Source organism: Brachypodium distachyon, chromosome 2, assembly GCF_000005505.3.
Source record: "Brachypodium distachyon strain Bd21 chromosome 2, Brachypodium_distachyon_v3.0, whole genome shotgun sequence".
NCBI classification, from domain to species: Eukaryota; Viridiplantae; Streptophyta; class Magnoliopsida; order Poales; family Poaceae; genus Brachypodium; species Brachypodium distachyon.
The window spans coordinates 35,039,361-35,056,141 of record NC_016132.3 but is presented as its reverse complement, the minus strand read 5'-3'; the positions used below and the strand labels follow the sequence as shown (position 1 = coordinate 35,056,141).

The 16,781-nt window shown below is 42.6% G+C and overlaps 1 protein-coding gene across 1 annotated transcript; it reads right to left on the bottom strand.

Annotated features, from left to right (window-relative positions):
• Positions 1–84: 84 nt before the first annotated feature.
• LOC100841837 (E3 ubiquitin-protein ligase RFI2) lies at positions 85–5,635 on the bottom strand. Its single transcript, XM_003568853.4, has 6 exons — positions 5,202–5,635; positions 4,158–4,327; positions 3,135–3,193; positions 2,358–2,386; positions 1,870–2,275; positions 85–796 (listed from the first exon to the last, which is right to left on the bottom strand). Exons 1-6 carry the CDS (start codon positions 5,365–5,367, stop codon positions 328–330), a joined length of 1,299 nt encoding a protein of 432 aa, XP_003568901.1. The 5' UTR covers positions 5,368–5,635; the 3' UTR covers positions 85–327.
• Between the last annotated feature and the right edge of the window lie 11,146 nt (positions 5,636–16,781).

Here is a 16,781-nt window from a genome sequence, read left to right as displayed (position 1 = left end):
TGCATGAATACTAAAAGTGATGGAAGAATGAACATGCAAAACCGGTTAGCATTAAACCAACAAAAAAAGCAAGACAAGATATTATCCCACCAGGTGAATCTTCGAATATCCCAATTTGATTTCAGATATGTACGAGATAGAATTCACATTAACCAAATCAAAATGTTCTCTCTCCAGGTTATTTCAAGTTTCTCCCTCGCAGATTTCTCCAGAAGATTACCGCGCGACCCGGCTTAAGTTCATACAAACAGGGTTTTCCATTGGTTCTTACAAGCAACTCAAGACTCCAAATATGAAGTATTAACTTAGGTTGCCTCCATGAGGGGGCTACATCCGAGGGGTGTGCATTTGTCGATATGATGAGCCCTCTGGCGATCTATTTTCGGGCGATGACCTACCCAGGCCAATCCATTGCCCAAATAGTCTCCTTGGTGCAGGCGCGGTTGTTGATTCTGATGCACCGTGAGATTGCTGTGAGCTCCACCAGCTTGTCTCACAGTCAACTGGCATTAATGGGTACGGCGCGAAGCGATCGCGTTCCCAGGCATAGAATCGGTTTCCTCCAGCATCATCAGTCTCCATTGAACCATGGCCGGACGAACCTGGTGGGAACAAGCAAAATGTTGGGTTCTCAGGTTGAGGTGGCGGGGTAGGTCGCAAGCCTCCTGATCTATGAGCCCCAGCAAACAGGCTAGATGATGAGTTCTGTTGAAATTGTTCGTTGATGCTGCCATGAGCCCTCATAAATTGAGGTACCAGAGGAGGAACATTAGGAGCTCTAGATCTAGAGCCAGATCTGAAAACAAAAAAGATTAGAACTGATGCATCAGTAGCAGCATTATACTTCAAATAGTTTCTGCTGTAACAAAAAAGTAGTTCGATTCTGAAGGAATTCCTAGACATTTATCACTGTTATTGATTTTAGACTAGCCCGACTTGTCGCCATAGCATACCCAACCAACATAGCATAACCCCAAACAGCCACAGGATATTTGGATAAAGCAGACATCAAAGAGGAGACAATGTAAAAGCATGAAATGTATTTTGAAGGGAACTCATAACATCCTTTTAGGGTAGTATGCTTGCGGCCAACAGATTTTCATTGTGAAGTTTAGACATTTTACTGAACTGTTTTCGTAAAGTACAATAGAATATTTTAGAGCTTCTTCCAGTTTTCACAACAAGGGCATGTACTATTGTATTGCCTCTAAAACAGTCGCATCTTCAGACAACAGGATCGTATCCCTAGAGTCTATGAACATCATTTGGCACTAACAACTACTCCCTCCGTTCCATAAAGATCGACACAGTTTTGAACTAGCTCTTGTTCAAAGCCGCGCCAATCTTTATGGAACGGAGGGAGTACCATACACTTGATCACTTTAATGTCAGGAGAATCATCCTATCTCCTTCCAGACTCCTCTCATCAAACCACACGTTAGAAATATTCTTCACCAAAAAGCAGTTTTCTGTTGACTCTGTCGCATCTTCAGACAACAGGATCGTATCCCTAGAGTCTATTAACATCATTTGGCACTAACAACTACTCCCTCCGTTCCATAAAGATCGACACAGTTTTGAACTAGCTCTTGTTCAAAGCCGCGCCAATCTTTATGGAACAGAGGGAGTACCATACACTTGATCACTTTAATGTCAGGAGAATCATCCTATCTCCTTCCAGACTCCTCTCATCAAACCACACGTTAGAAATATTCTTCACCAAAAGGCAGTTTTCTGTTGACTCTTTCATCTATGTTTTCGTATGGAAGACATCTCTCCCAGCCCCCCATCGCAGAAAACCTTAGAGGTCGATACTAGAGATGATGATGACATGCCCTAATAGTAAGTCATGAGAGCGGACATACATACCCATTGCTGAAGTAGGATGGAGAAACAACAGATCCTCGACGTTGGCTGTCTCCATCAACCCTTGCAGGCCTCATTGTTCCAAAAGAGACTCCCAGCTGCTCAGTGACCCCATTATTGCTGTTTGGTTGAGCATATGAATGGGGAAGATGCGCCCAATGGTTATGATGGAAATCAGCATGTTGTGCTGCTTGCAAGGGCCTACCATCTGATGGGCCAGTCAGGTGGTTCCAGTGATCATGATACACAGAGCCATCCATACTTCTATCAGGGACATGGGAGCTTGATGATGAAGCCAGTGATGGAAGAGGATGCAAGTATGCCACATATGGGCAAGGATGTGCCCCTCCTGGTGCAGCAGATACGGATAGATGCTCCGTGAACACATGCTGTCCCATAAAGTCATGAACTGCAAGACAAATATCCAGACATGTTCAAACCTCAGCGTAACTTAAATTTTACAAATCAATCCCATTTGAATAACAGCTTACAAGTAACTGGAGGTGATGATTCTCCTTCCCTGGCAAAAGAGGGGAAAACATTAAGTAACATATAATAGAACAATAGCACTGTTTCCGATATGCTGAAAATTCTTGATATAATAGATATGGTTTCTGAGTACTTTGTACAGAACAGGTGTGAGACAACAACGGATAATCATTCAATACAGGATACGTTAACTAACTGATACTGGTATTAAGAGATGACAGGAATAACTGTGTCATAATTTTTTGTCATCCATGTATATATAGTAGCTAAAATTATGACTGTTGCAGATTGTGGCACGATTTCATTATGACTTGTCATCTATTACGTGAACTATGCTTGCCAGAAGATCCATGCATACACTATCGTGATAAGAAAATGGCAATAGCCTTATGCATCATGACAGGGCTAAGCCTGTCCAGAATGGCAAAACTGTTCGCCAGCTCATTGCAAAAATGATTAATTCAAAAGGTGTCCATCAGATTTCTTGCTTAAAGATACTAAAGGGTTATTTTGATCTCCAAATGTAAATGGCCAAGTGTAACATATGAACAGAATACAATAACTAGTGAAAAAAACATAGGAACTAATTGATTCAACCACAAATGCTACATGAGTGAGATACGGTAGGTGAAATATTGGAGCTAATAGACCGCGCTAGATTACAGAACAAAATAAAAACTTTACACAAAAGTTATCCGTCCACTCGTGGATATACAAAATATAGATGTGGAGGAGAGTTGAAATATAAGTAAAAGGAAAATTTGGAGCACAGAACATACTCAAATAATGATGGAAGTTGTGCTAAGCGACCAAATGGACACCAGTGAAAACGAAATGGCTGCAGAATTCAAATATATATCTGTCAGAATAGGCATGTAGAAATAAATTCATGTGTAACTGTCAGAAGATGTATGGGGAAGTAACTGCCTTCTCTCAAATAAAAGGGGGGGTAACTACCTAGGTAAGCTACAATAAGATAGCAAGCAAAGAATGAAGAATAATAAACTATTATATGGTTTATGTATAGGGCTGCACAAATTTTCCAGAAATAGGACAATGAACCTTATATATGCAGGGTAGTTGAATAAGGTGGAACAATGTAGATCTCAGGATTATTCATGCATGCAGCAGATGCTAAGACTAACAATATGGAAAAACAACTCCAGACTAAAGCACTATGTTCTACACTAAAGGAAATTAGTATGACCTCTAGTGTGTTACCTGTTTCAGCAGTAATAAAGTGTATCCTTCAATTGATGGAGGATATGGACACTATCTACAGAAACAAAGCTAACAATCTGGAAAGAATACAAACTACCTTAAAATAAGAGACAAAAGAATACTTCTCTTCAAGTGTTAACTAAGATAGGGTCAAATTTGACACACAGGAATATTGCTCTGCAAGTGCTCAGCTAAGGCATGGTCTGGACAATATTGTATCAGATTCTAAGAATATGATAACAATGGCAACAGAATTCAATCAGCCAGCAACCTAAATGATTAATGCTAAATGATTTTGGCAATGGAGAAGCCTACACGACACAGTAACAAAAATGTTTCCACCAAATTATATACAAAATACAGTTCATGATAATATTTCACAAAATTGTATTATCATTTTGTAAGTGCAGAAAAACTGAAGAAACTATATGACCATCAGCTGAACACAAGAGGATAACATTTCAAACACAACAAAGCATGTGTCGAACAAGACATATTGCCTATACGAAAAAGGTAAAGGTCGCTATTTATTATTTAAACAATTGTTAGTGTTTAAGAATAAAGTTCATGTGGCCGCATACCATCTCAGAGTAACTAACATCATAGAGGTCTTCGTCATGAGCCCACTCATCCATGTTGATATCCTGTGAGGGTCGGGAACCACTTGCATAGAGCCAATTCCCTTTCTCGACTTTCCGGCAGTTGGGGCATTGCATAACTCCTTTGGAATTGAATGCCGATCCAATGCAATCTGAAAAGTTTGGTAGCATTAAAATAAACCAAACAGACGTAATTTAAGAGCACTACTTTTGAGATGTGTTAAAGCATATTATAGCAAGCACAATTCTAAACCTCACAAGTTCACCACAACCATATCCCCTTGCACACAACTGATTCTCAATCAGTGTCTATCAAACCTTGCACAGTTGCATACTCCCAATACCCTTTTTTCATGTCAGTGTTTACTAAATTCTTAAAACCGCACCTAATTCCAAATCCAACATAAAAAGAGAAGGAGAAACCCAAATTAGTTAAAGTATTGCATTGATGGAACCACCAAACTAACACGGTCTGCTTGATGGAACCACAAAATGAACAATTCGCAAAATTCTGGTTACTAACTTAGTTTAAAACTCTAATCTTAGCATTTCCTGGACATGTTACATCCTTTCAAGCCAACACTGATTCAACCTCCAAAGTCCAACCTTCAACCAAAACTCAAAGATCCTAAAGTCTCCATGAAAAGGGTCACGATTTTACATGAAATTCTTGCCCAATCCATACAAAGCACCCATATTGCACCTAAACAGCACAGAGATTAGCCAGATCGAGCCACAATTACATCATGTAAAGGCACAAAACGTCCTCAAATCAAATCTATACCTTAAAATTGCACCTTCCTACCCCACGAAACCTGCCTTACTGGAAACTGGAACTTCGTCAGGAATCAGCGTGAAATGATCGTAATTCAGCCAAATTACTACAAATATATCATTTCGCCGCTCCTCCACAAACAAATCGCACGCCTAACCCAAGAAACGCACCTTATTTGTATACAATCCAGCCAACAGAGAAGCAAATTCCGTACAAATAGCGAATCAACAGATCGAATTATGGGCCCTTACCGAGGTGGAACTCGTGGCCGCACTGCAGCCTCGCCGTAGACCTCTCCCCGCCGACGACGACGACCGCGTCGAGGCAGATCGAGCACGACACGGGCGTCTTCTCCTCCTTCACGCTCGCCGCCTCCACCTCGACGGCCTCCTCCCTCATCTCCGCCCCGGCCCCCATCCCCTCCTGTCCTCCGCTTCCACCAACCGGTTTCCCGACCGGATCCCACCAAATCCGTGGCGATGGAGAGCTCGAAACGGCCGGTCCGGCGAGGGGCGAAGCTGTCCCGGCGCCGGAATCGGCACCCCGCGCCTCGGAGATCGCGAGCGCACTCCTCGGGGTCCTCGCGCCCTGTCCAATCGCGAGGTACGCGCCTCCTCCTGCGTGCCCTTCTCTCTCTCTCTTCTCTATCTCCTCGCCTCCACGAAAAATTAGAAAGAAAGAAAACACTGGACAAAGAAGGAGAGAGAGGAGGGGAATAAAATGGCTGTTTTCAGAAGAAACCCTTCCGGAATCTTTTATTTGCACTTGTCCTCTTTTTAGGTGTTAGATGTGGGCTTGTCTTTTGACCACTCTGGGCAAGGCAAAATTACGGTCGAGGCCATGTGTTCTAGGGCTGGGCATTCGGTTTCACCGAACCGATCGGTTCGGTGGTTTGGTGTTTGGGAAATTTCGGTTTTGGAGAAATGAGAACCGATCGGTCAATAAAACAAATGATAACCGAGGATTCGGTCAACTGCTAATTCGGTTCGGTGCCCCGATTTCACCGAACAAGACCGAATCTCTGTATTGGCTTTTGACGGTCTGACACCATGAAACCAATTTAATACTAGTGCAATAGCCTACAACAGCTTGCACTGTTCTTTTGTTCACGTACTTGTTGCCAGCCTGTCGGCAGTCAAAGCTCGCACTGCTCTACATCATTCATTTGCAAACACCAAGATCACAATATAATGAATCAATCATCATATTGTACTAATTTAAAATTCTGACTCAGAACATTAAGATCACGGGCTCACATAGCCGCATGCATCACACGATTTGACTCTTGAGGACATAACATAAGTTAAATAACACAAGCTCACACACGATAAAAATCTGACATAGACAAGTTTTAGGACTTAGTGGTAAGGCCAAAGCCGAACTTCAAAAACATGGGAAAAAAATAGGTTGACGCCTTGAAGCAGCCAAGCAGGCAGGCAACACCAAGCAAGAGTACAGCAGCAACACGTACTGGATCAGTAGCAGACTGCCATGCAAGTGCAAAGAGCAGGACCTTCAAGAATTAGCATTCGACAAGCCATTCAAAACAATACATTGAAAGCTAGATAAAATCATTATGTATGTATATACAGAACCAATACTTAAGTATATCTCATAAGATTAGAGACTCACCAACTTATTAAGTTTTCTTTGCGGACTTGCTTGCCTGGGCCTGCAACTTTGATGTGCTTTGGATCTTAGCTTTCTCATGAAATTCAGCAAGTAATTCTGAAAATAAAATCAGTTGCAGCAAGCATTACATATCTGAAAAAATAATACATAATAGATAGATTAATATGAGTATATGTGCATATTGATTACCCTTTTCCAGCTTGGTCAATTCCTCGGTGTTTTCTTCTATGTTGACTGGAGTGTTGTGTCTAAGCCAATCCTGAGTGCACACAAGTGCTTCCACCATGAAAGGAGTCAAAGATGTTCTGAAGTCATCAAGAACACGACCACTAGTGGAGAAGGCACATTCTGATGCAACCGTCGAGATGGGGACTGCAAAAATATCACGTGCCAAACATGCTAATATAAGAAATCTAGATGAGCTGACGTTCCACCAAGCTAATATATCAAACTTTGGGCTATCATCTTCAGGCTCCTCGGCAAGGAACTTGTCAAGCTCAGACTTGCTACTGCTGCTAGCACCATTGTTCAACCTCATCTTTTTGGCAATCAAAGACTTCATCATGCTTGCATACCCTCCTGTTGTTTCAGCCTCTTGAGAATCACTGGTGGAAGACGATGCATTACTTGGAGCATATTTCAACCTATATTCTTCGAACAAGTCCCTAAGACAAGCACTGACTGCAGCCCACACCTTTGGCCCCTTGTCCTCTTCATACGTTTCATAAATAGCATATTGTGTATATTCAGAAAGCTTGTACCTACACTTGAACAATGGTTTAGATGATTAGTGCAGCTACAATCGATGGATTACACAACAACAAACAATACTCTAAAATAAAGCAATACATAAAGAAATAAACTTGTACCTTGGATCAAGTGCAATTGCAATGAAAATCAACAAGTTGTGTTTTCCTTCTCCTTCCCCTTTTTGCTTGGATCAGTCTCATGCCAATTGCCCCAGTATTTGTCATACTTTTCCTTCATCCTTTCTGCCATTGCTATTTGCAAACCATCCTCACTGTCCTTCCAACTTTTTACTAACAGATTCACCTCACCAATCTCATGGAAAAAACTGTTAGCAGTCACATGCAGTGAGGCAGACACACGGGTTGTTAGATCAGCAAAATGTCCAAGAAAATCTGCCATCTTCCTAGCATTCTCCCAATCATTCTCATCTGGAACTCCAAGGCCTTTCTGCGGACCTTTATCGCTAAGTAGCTCAACTGCAAAGTAAGGATCTTCATCTGCATACCTTACAAAAACTTTCTCATAGCATATAGCAGCCTTTAACATATAGTATGTGGAGTTCCACCTAGTAGAGACATCTAAATTCAGGAAGGCCTTGCAGTCAACCTTCTCTAGCTCAGCACACTCTCTGAACTTATCCAACCTAGTTGGGCTATTCCTTATATATCTAACTGCTGCACGCACACGTTTGATTGAAAGTTCAAGTTCCTTTAGACCATCAGAAACTATCAAATTCACAATGTGCGCAGCACACCTCATGTGGAGGTATTTGCCTCCAGCTATGCTTGTTTTAGCTTTATTCAATTCCTTCTTCATGTAACCAACACCACCGTCATTACTACTAGCATTATCAACAGTAATGGTCATCACCTTCTCTATCCCCCAATCTATCAAGGTTTTCTGCAAGTGTTTCCCAATATCATCCCCTTTATGGCCCTTGACCTTGAAAAAGCTAATGACTTTCTTATGAAGTTTCCATTCCTTACAAATGAAGTGGGATGTAACTGTCATGTAGCTATCCTGTTGTTGGGAAGTCCAACAATCGGTGGTAAGACACACTCTTTCACAATTTTCTTTAATGAAAAGTTTCAGTTTAGCCTTCTCTTCAAAATAATGGCGAACAGCATCCCTAGTGCATGTTCTCCTAGATGGAACTGAGAAACGGGGGCATGCTACAGCCATGAACTTTCTAAACCCAGACTTTTCACCAAATGCAAATGAGAGTTCATCCTCTATTATCATCCGTACAAAAGCAGCCCTAATGGCTTCAGGATCAAATTTCCATGTATGCAAACTATCACCCTGATTAACTTGCAGCACACCTTGCTTATCATCACCACTATTCCTATGAGGATTTCGCTTGCATGAATGTAAATGTGGGCGCAAAGCAGATGTACCGTTAATAACAGGATGAGCTGCGATGTCAGTCTTGCAGTAGTTGCACTTGCCCTTCACCGGAACATTTTCATGCTTGATCTTTTCGAAGTGTTCCCACACATCTGATCTTGAAGCCATCTTCTTCCGCCCCTCTTTCTTTTGTTCCTCCTTCACGGCTTCTGGGGCCTTCCCTTTCCCATCATCCTTCTTCACTTCTTCAGTTACTTGCACCTCGCCAACGGCGCCAGCCACGCCATCACCAGCCTTCTCCACATCGATAGGGACAGCTTGAGATCCAGTACCAGTAGCCACAGTTGGAGTTGGTGGTGGTGTACCAGCCACTGTCCCCACGTTCCCTTCTAGCTCGGACGACATCTTCAATGAAAATATTCATCCATCAGCAAGGAATCCCACACTAAAATATAAAAAAACATGGCAAATTGGCAGTGAACATTATGTATGATAGACATTAAACAAGTAATTGGAAATAAAGACATACGTTGCAGGCTAGCAGCAGCGTTCCATCGCTGTTGTTGCTCTTCCGGACCTTCCACTTCCAGTGTGGAGTTCAGCCGCACGGTGACGCGGCTAGGGATTGGAGCACCTCGCATCGGGAGGGAATCAGTGCAAATATATGGGGGAAGGAGGAAGTTGCGAGTCAGAAAGGCACATAGATCACACGGGTGATTCCAATTAAGCTGGGAATTGGCGATTTTGTTGGGGACGCACGCGAATCGCGGGAATTGGCGGAGTCCGGGCGGGCGGAGATCGTGATTTTTCGATTTGGGAGCTGGGATTTGGGACTTGCCGTCCCTGTGGAAGGTGTCAGCCGCCGACTACGCGAGATCGAGTAGCGAGTACATGGGCCGTGGGCTGGCCTGGGGCGTGGGTTTCTCGGTGCCTCGGTTAGTTCGGTCATCCGAGGCATGTACCCGAATTCACCGAACTAAATTCGGTTTTCCACGTATGGACCAAACCTGTACCCAAGCAGTTCGGTTCCGGTGAGTTCGGTTTCGGTTCCGGTTCCGGTTTTTTCGGTTCGGTGAATCGGTTTTCGGTTTATATGCCCAGCCCTAATGTGTTCTACTAAAACAGGACACTCTTCTAAAAAAAAAACAGGACACTCTCTTTTGTTGATCCTAGATTTTCCCAAAGTTTGATCAAACTGATAACAAGAAGTACCAACATGTACGGTGTCAAATTAAGATCACTAAATCCATCATGAAATTTGATATCATTTAAAAAGTGCATTTAACATCGTGAAATTGTATGGACATGAGTTTGAATGGTAACGCTAGGGAGCGCGGTTGCACAAAGCTTGAGGAGTAGTAGCATCCAGGTAAGAACTAGTTTGTGATCCCCACAAAATGTAGGGAGCTTTTTATCAAAGCTGGTCACGATGGTCAGTGGGTGGTCGCTATACGCACCGCTCTTCTCCTTGCGTGGACATTGTCGCACATGAACCGCTCATACAAGCCACCGACGGACGTTCCATCCTAATCCGATGCATCGAGAAGCATCCCGCACCATATCAGGAAGGAAATGCTGACATGTGGCGTGTTCCGCACCGAAAAAGGTTGCCCATGGTTTTGGTCATACAAGCCGCGGTTTCAGCAAGACCTTTACGTTAGCGGTGGGTGGTTTTGGAGAGAGACGTGAACGTCCCGTGGGCTCGGCTTGAGGAGGTGGGTTGGTAGCTCCTGCCACCTGTTGTGTTTGGTCAACTTTGTGACTTTTTTACTCCTAGTAATTGTGTTTCGAAGAGCTCCACTCAGCATCTACTCCACTCTACCCGACCCCTTAACTCTCGAGTTGCAAAAAAGTGTATGGCAAATTGGCTCCAACTTTCGAGAAAACTGTTGTGAAAAGTCTCACTTCTTTTTTTGCATTCTTAGGCAAAATCAATTGCTTGTTGTTACTCCCACTCTTGCCGGTACAACATGTGAAGGCGCAAATGCTTTATGGGGAGAAGATGAAGGCTGATGCTTCACCTCGTTTCTTTGTTGTTTTCTCATGATCTTTTACCAGTTACTTGCCGCTATACACAACAAATTATCTATAATTCTTACATATATGGTGCCTTACAATTCTCAAAATCAGTACTAATACAAAAACACAAATCACCACAAAATCACTATGGCGGCAGGGAAGGAAAGAGGGAGAGTTGCATGAGCAATAATTATTACTTGATGATGTGGCTTAAGGAGATGCCATGAAAATTAGACAGTGGAGGAATTATTACTTGATGATGTGTCTTAAGGAGATGTTGTGGAAAAAAACATACATGGTGGTTGTAACTATTAGATATAGAAGATTCAACCGTCGTCAACATGTTTATCCGTTGCACCAAAATGCCGTACTCGGCTTCATCTTGTCCAACGGTAGACTCCTCTACTATAGTCTCATCCATCGTACCTCAAGGTCTTTTACCTTAGATATAGTTGACATCTAGCTTCCACGGGTGGCGGCAACATGGATCTCCCCATCTACCACGGCTCAGCACAATTTCTGGTTGCTTCCTGTGTTGTCCCACCCTTTGTTTATCGCCCCCTTCCTCGTCCTCCCCCTTTCCGCTGCAATAACTGCCTATCTTTGCCGCAAACTCATCCAAGAAAAGCAACAAAAGGGGCATAATTGTCGCCAAAAAGAAGGTCAGTATCGTCACACACGCTACGCGAACCACCTCCTGATGCGGTGGTGGAGTTCTACAACCGCAACTACCGATTCAAATCTAGTGTTGCCATTTACTCCCTTTGTTACAAAATATAAGTTGTTCCAGCTTTGTCCTAACTCAAGCCTTTTAAAGTTTGACCAAGTTTATAAGCAATCTAACAACAGCTGGAAATGTATATTAGTTTTGTTAAGTCTGCCATGATATATATCGTCGTCGTATACTTATTTTGCATCGTAGATGTTAGTATATTTTTCTACAAACTTGATCGAATTATTTATTTATTTAACTCAGGGCAAAGTTAGATCATCTTATGTCTAAGACGGAGGTGGTACTTACGCATATGTGAAATTCATAGCACCGGTTCTAGTGAAATTCTTGCGCAATTTTTTTTTACAGTGAGATTCATAAATTTTTTATCTAGTTGCATATGTGAGTTAAGTGCGTGTGCGCATGTGTGTGGTATTTACGCCTCTGAGATACTCACCATGTTCCTAAATATAAGATGTTCTAATTTTGTTCCAAGTCAAACTTTGACCGAGTTTATAGAAAAATTTACAAACATCTATAACTCCGTATTCTTTTTATTAAATCCATTGCGATATTTTTTGTAATATACTTTCTTTTAGGAAACACAGTACAGACGCAGACGCTCACAAGTACGCGGTAGGTCCTAGAATAAATCCAGAAAAATGCGAGCACCCACGTCAAGTCGGAGACTGGGACCTGGGTGGGCTGGTTCCACCACAAGGAACCATCCACCTGAGTTAGGCTCGGTTTGCATAATATACTTATTTTGGTATTTTATATATATTAGTGCTCCCTCCGAACCATGTTCGTTGTCGAAATATTACATGTATTTAGACGTTTTTTAATCATAGATACATTCATATTTGGATAAATTTAAGACAAGTAATATTAATCGAAGGGAGTACATTGTTGAAGTATTACATGTATCTAGACGTTTTTTAAATATAGATACATTCATATTTGGGTAAATTTGAGACAAGTAATATTAATCGAAGAGAGTACATGTTCGTATAAATTTGATCCACGCATAACTTTTTTGACTCACAATAAAATGTCGCATGGAGTATGTTAGAATTTGGTGGGCCTGATCAGCCCAAACCCAAGTTTTAATAAATTCTGAAAATCTCAAAGGCCCATTCATGAAGTGAAATGAGGGGAGTGGGAATGGGAATAGTCACACCTTGCTAGTTTAGAGTGAGTGTGACCAACATATAAGGGATGTTGCTTCTCACCTAGTAAGCAAGTGAGCAAGGAAAATCCCCACGCGCGCTCCTCCTCCTCCTCCGCTCGCCTCGTCATGACGCGTGCGCACCACGTTTCGTGGGTTGAGTTCGAGGCCGTGACGTGTCGGTGCGGGGCCGGGCTTCTTATGTCTTTGTCACGCGCGAGATATTTTTGGAATCTTTTACGGACGTGTGCAGATTTTGTGGAGTTGGTTTAGGTTTCCTAAACCGAACCGCCCCGTCCTTCCGATCGGAATGTAACATAACCGAGCTAGGGTTTCGCGGAGAGCAGGTCTCCGGACCTTTCGCCTTTGTGATCCTGTACGAGGGTGAATAAGGTTTTTGGGAAGCGCTTCGCGCGACTGCTCGCTTCATTGCAACAACGGGTCGTCTGCCTCCTCGATCCGGCGGGTGCGCGACGCGCCGCCGTCTTCTTCGTCAACAACTTCGTCAAGCTAACGCAACAACAACGGCTTCTCCACCTCGACATGATCTGCGAGTTCATATTGCTGTTCGTTTCACTGTTTAATACTTTTAGTCTTTTTGAGATGCATCTGTTAGTTGCTACTGTCGTCATGATCTATATTCTGGAATTATTCATTGAATTGTTACTCTCGAAATTGCTAAATTTTTCGGACAGGTTTTCGGATTCGCCATGTACTCCACTTGCACAGAAATAACCAACTGCGCTCTTCCAAAAGGTCAGAAAGGAGAGGCGAGAGCAAAGACAGAGAATGCAATACCGAGAAATTGCACTAAAATATGAAAGTGCTTTTCCCATGTTCCGAACCCTTTCCGATATGCTTCCAAATCAATGGTGGAGATACGATCCTGAGTCCCTGATCGGTCTCAGGATGGTACGCGTGACCAGGGCTGTCCGTGAGATTCTCTCGCCTTCTTCGTGTCACCCACAGCCCTGGAGCTTGTGCCGACACCTGCGAACAGCGATGCATGGCTTCGGCCTGGTCGGGCCACATAGTCGCTTGCCGCGGAGGATCCCCGCTCTATTCTTGCCGCGGAAGGTTCGGCGTTCGGGCACGGCAAGCGCAGGGGATGCAGTGCGGTCCAAGGGATCCTCTGCGGCTGAGCGAAAGCGGACACGGTATCGGAGGGGTTCCGTTTGGTTTGGTGCTAGGTAGCTGTCCTCCTCTCTGAGCCTTGCTGCTGCTGGGGCGCTGGCCAACTGCCATGGTGGAGCCCGCGCTGTCAGTGTCAGGTAGGATGGTTGAGGCCTACATTTTGGCAGGACAGATGATCCATCTGTAGGCAATCGAGCGGCCTAGATTTTTTTTTTTTTTGAAAATGAGCTAGCAGCAGCCTTAGATGAGCGGCTAGAAGTCTGGTGGTTACTATTTGTTCGTTCTCTGAGAGGGTGATTACGACTTGTCGGGGATGATCCCGGGCAGAATCATGGCTATACAACTCTAACTGAGATAACGAACAAAGCTGGCATCACAAAGTATAACTAACGCTAAGCTGGCACGCCGAGTGTATGCCGACATGACTATCTTGTCTTATGAGTTTGCAGGATAAGAATGAGCACATTGGTCTCGGCAATAGCCGAGATCTCTCAACGGTCTTATCTTGACCACGCGGTGCAAAGTAAAGCAGCGCCATCATCATTTCAGGAAAAACGGTCAGCGCCTGCATACCGGTGTCAGGTGACCACGCTAAAGAAGCACCGAAAGGGATTCTATGACAGAAGCCGGCAGATGATAGATGTACCCGCTGCAGGTTGGCAGGGAAAGTAAAATTGTCTTGTCCCCTGCGGTACTGCCTGGAGGAAACCGAGCTGCGTGCCCGATGGGGCCCAAGGAAGGTGATGTTAGACACGGTCCACATGACAGTGCAACATGTGCGGACTATAAATAGAACCTTAACCCTTTGTAGGGAGGGACGGAGCATTCTAGGGTTTCCCTTTTCTTTTTCTTCTTTCTCAAGAATACAGCTCAAGGAGCACCATTGTAAAGTTTGCCTATCCCGGCTAATACAAAAAAGTAGGAGTAGGAGTCTTACCTCGACAAGAGAGCTCCGAACCTGGGTAAAACTGTGTGTTCTTCTGTGAATCGTGCGTGTTCCCCTTCACGTCCTCTCTCCTCCGATTCCTCCTTCGTTCATTGGCCCTAACTTAAGCCATCTTATGGCATTTGCCGTGATACCACCACGACACGACTTGTGATGAACAGTTGAACACAGTCATGGTAGCAATCTTTTAAGTACTCTCTCCGTTCAATAAAGGATGTCTTAACTTTCACCAAATTTGAATGCATCTATATACTTTTTCTGGAAAAAATGCATCTATACACTAAGTTATGTCTAGATACATTTAAATTTTGACAAATACGAGACATTTGTCGTTGGACGGAGGAAGTACGAGTTTGTGCCCGACTTGGAATGCATGAAAAGCTGATTGTTTGCTCACGTTGGATTCGGTTAGGTTTCTTAGACCACCAACATGTTTGTCTCGATGTCTCACTGGTGATTCGGTTTCTCTTTGAAAAAACAACAACCACTAACACACATAAAACTAAGTTGCATATATATACTTCTAGAAATAATTGAAATATCAATAGGATGGTTTTGTGTTACTAGTCCGCATGGTATGTTTGAAATGTCAATACAAAATTGTCCTCACTGTTTTTAGTGCTTTATTTTAATCCTTTCCACGGTTTGGGTGAGGCCAACTTCTATTTTGAACTTTAGCTAAAAAAAAACCTTACATGACTCTTACAAAACTTGTCCGCAAAGTTCATCAATAACGCCGCTAATAGGATATTCTACGATGTGTGTTTTTCATCCAAATGTTTTACCAACACAAAGTACATTTGATAGATAGAACGACGCCTAGGAATTTTTGCATGATTTGTTTATTGAATTCAACATCAGTGTGGTAGCAAACCTATGAGAGATTCAAAATAGGTTCACCAAAACTCTATAAAAATAAATTTGCATTGCATGTTTTGTTTGTTTTGCTAAAAGACATATACAAAATCCAGATGGATGGCCTGTATTCCCAATCTATTTTGGCATTTCCTAATGAAATACTTTGATTATCTGATAACATGTCCAGAGAGCAATAGCATGCATTTCATGTTTACTCATGGTAATGTTCATTTGTTCCTTTTAGCTAGAAATAAAGTTGCTCCTTGATGCGGCAAATCACAAAATGTGGCGTTTCAAACAAAAGCCGGTATTTGGCCAAGCCAAATTTAACGGTTTTGCTATTTCTAAGTAGAATGAGAAATAACTATTTCTAAATCGACGCAAACAACCATTAGATATAGCATTGAGATTTGTGTTAGTTTTTTTGTGAATATAAATGATGAGAAAATCTAAATCTGATGGCTATGATTGTCGACAGAGAAATAACTATTTATACGTCGACTGGGAAATAGACACTCCCAAAATTTAAACTCAATGCAACAATATATGCAACAACAAATTGCAAGAATATCCTATGCATCTCTATTAAATTCTTGAGCACAAGAATGCACAGTAGCTTGAAAAAACCACGTATCAGTAACCTTTTTCTCTTCCTCTTATTTGGGAGCATATTGAACTTCATCGTATGCTGTGCATAGATGTGCAACCAGCTTTCTCGTTTTGGAGCAGTGGCCATCTTAACATGAAAAACATACTCCGTTTGAAGTTAGACGTACGCGGCTTTGCTAGTCTAAATAACTCAAGTCACAACGTTGTACAATACCCTTATGTCCGTTACCAAGAAACACTCTATTTGACATGTATAGTTTGTTTTTCGAATTCTGTTAATGTATCAAATTTACTTGAGTGCCAAGAACAAGTCCAAGGTTAGTAATTTTTTGTTGGAGCTAAATGCTTTTTGGACGGCCGGTTGTTTTGCTAAGGTCCAAGTGTAGATTCTTCACCACTATCAACCTCGTTATCGTGCTAGTAACCAAACAAGTAATGACACACTCACTTTTTCAAAATAAAATAAACATCGCCGGCCATCCTATTTCCCAAATGCACGCATCATTGTCAAACAAAAAAATATTAAAAAATTCTCCAAAACCTCTTTTGCTTACAGCATGGAAAAGATCTCTATTTCTCTAAACTGCAAAAATTGCTCCATTTTGGAGTCTCACCTTTTCTCTCCCCTTTTATAAGCTTTTCCCCCTCTCTCTCTC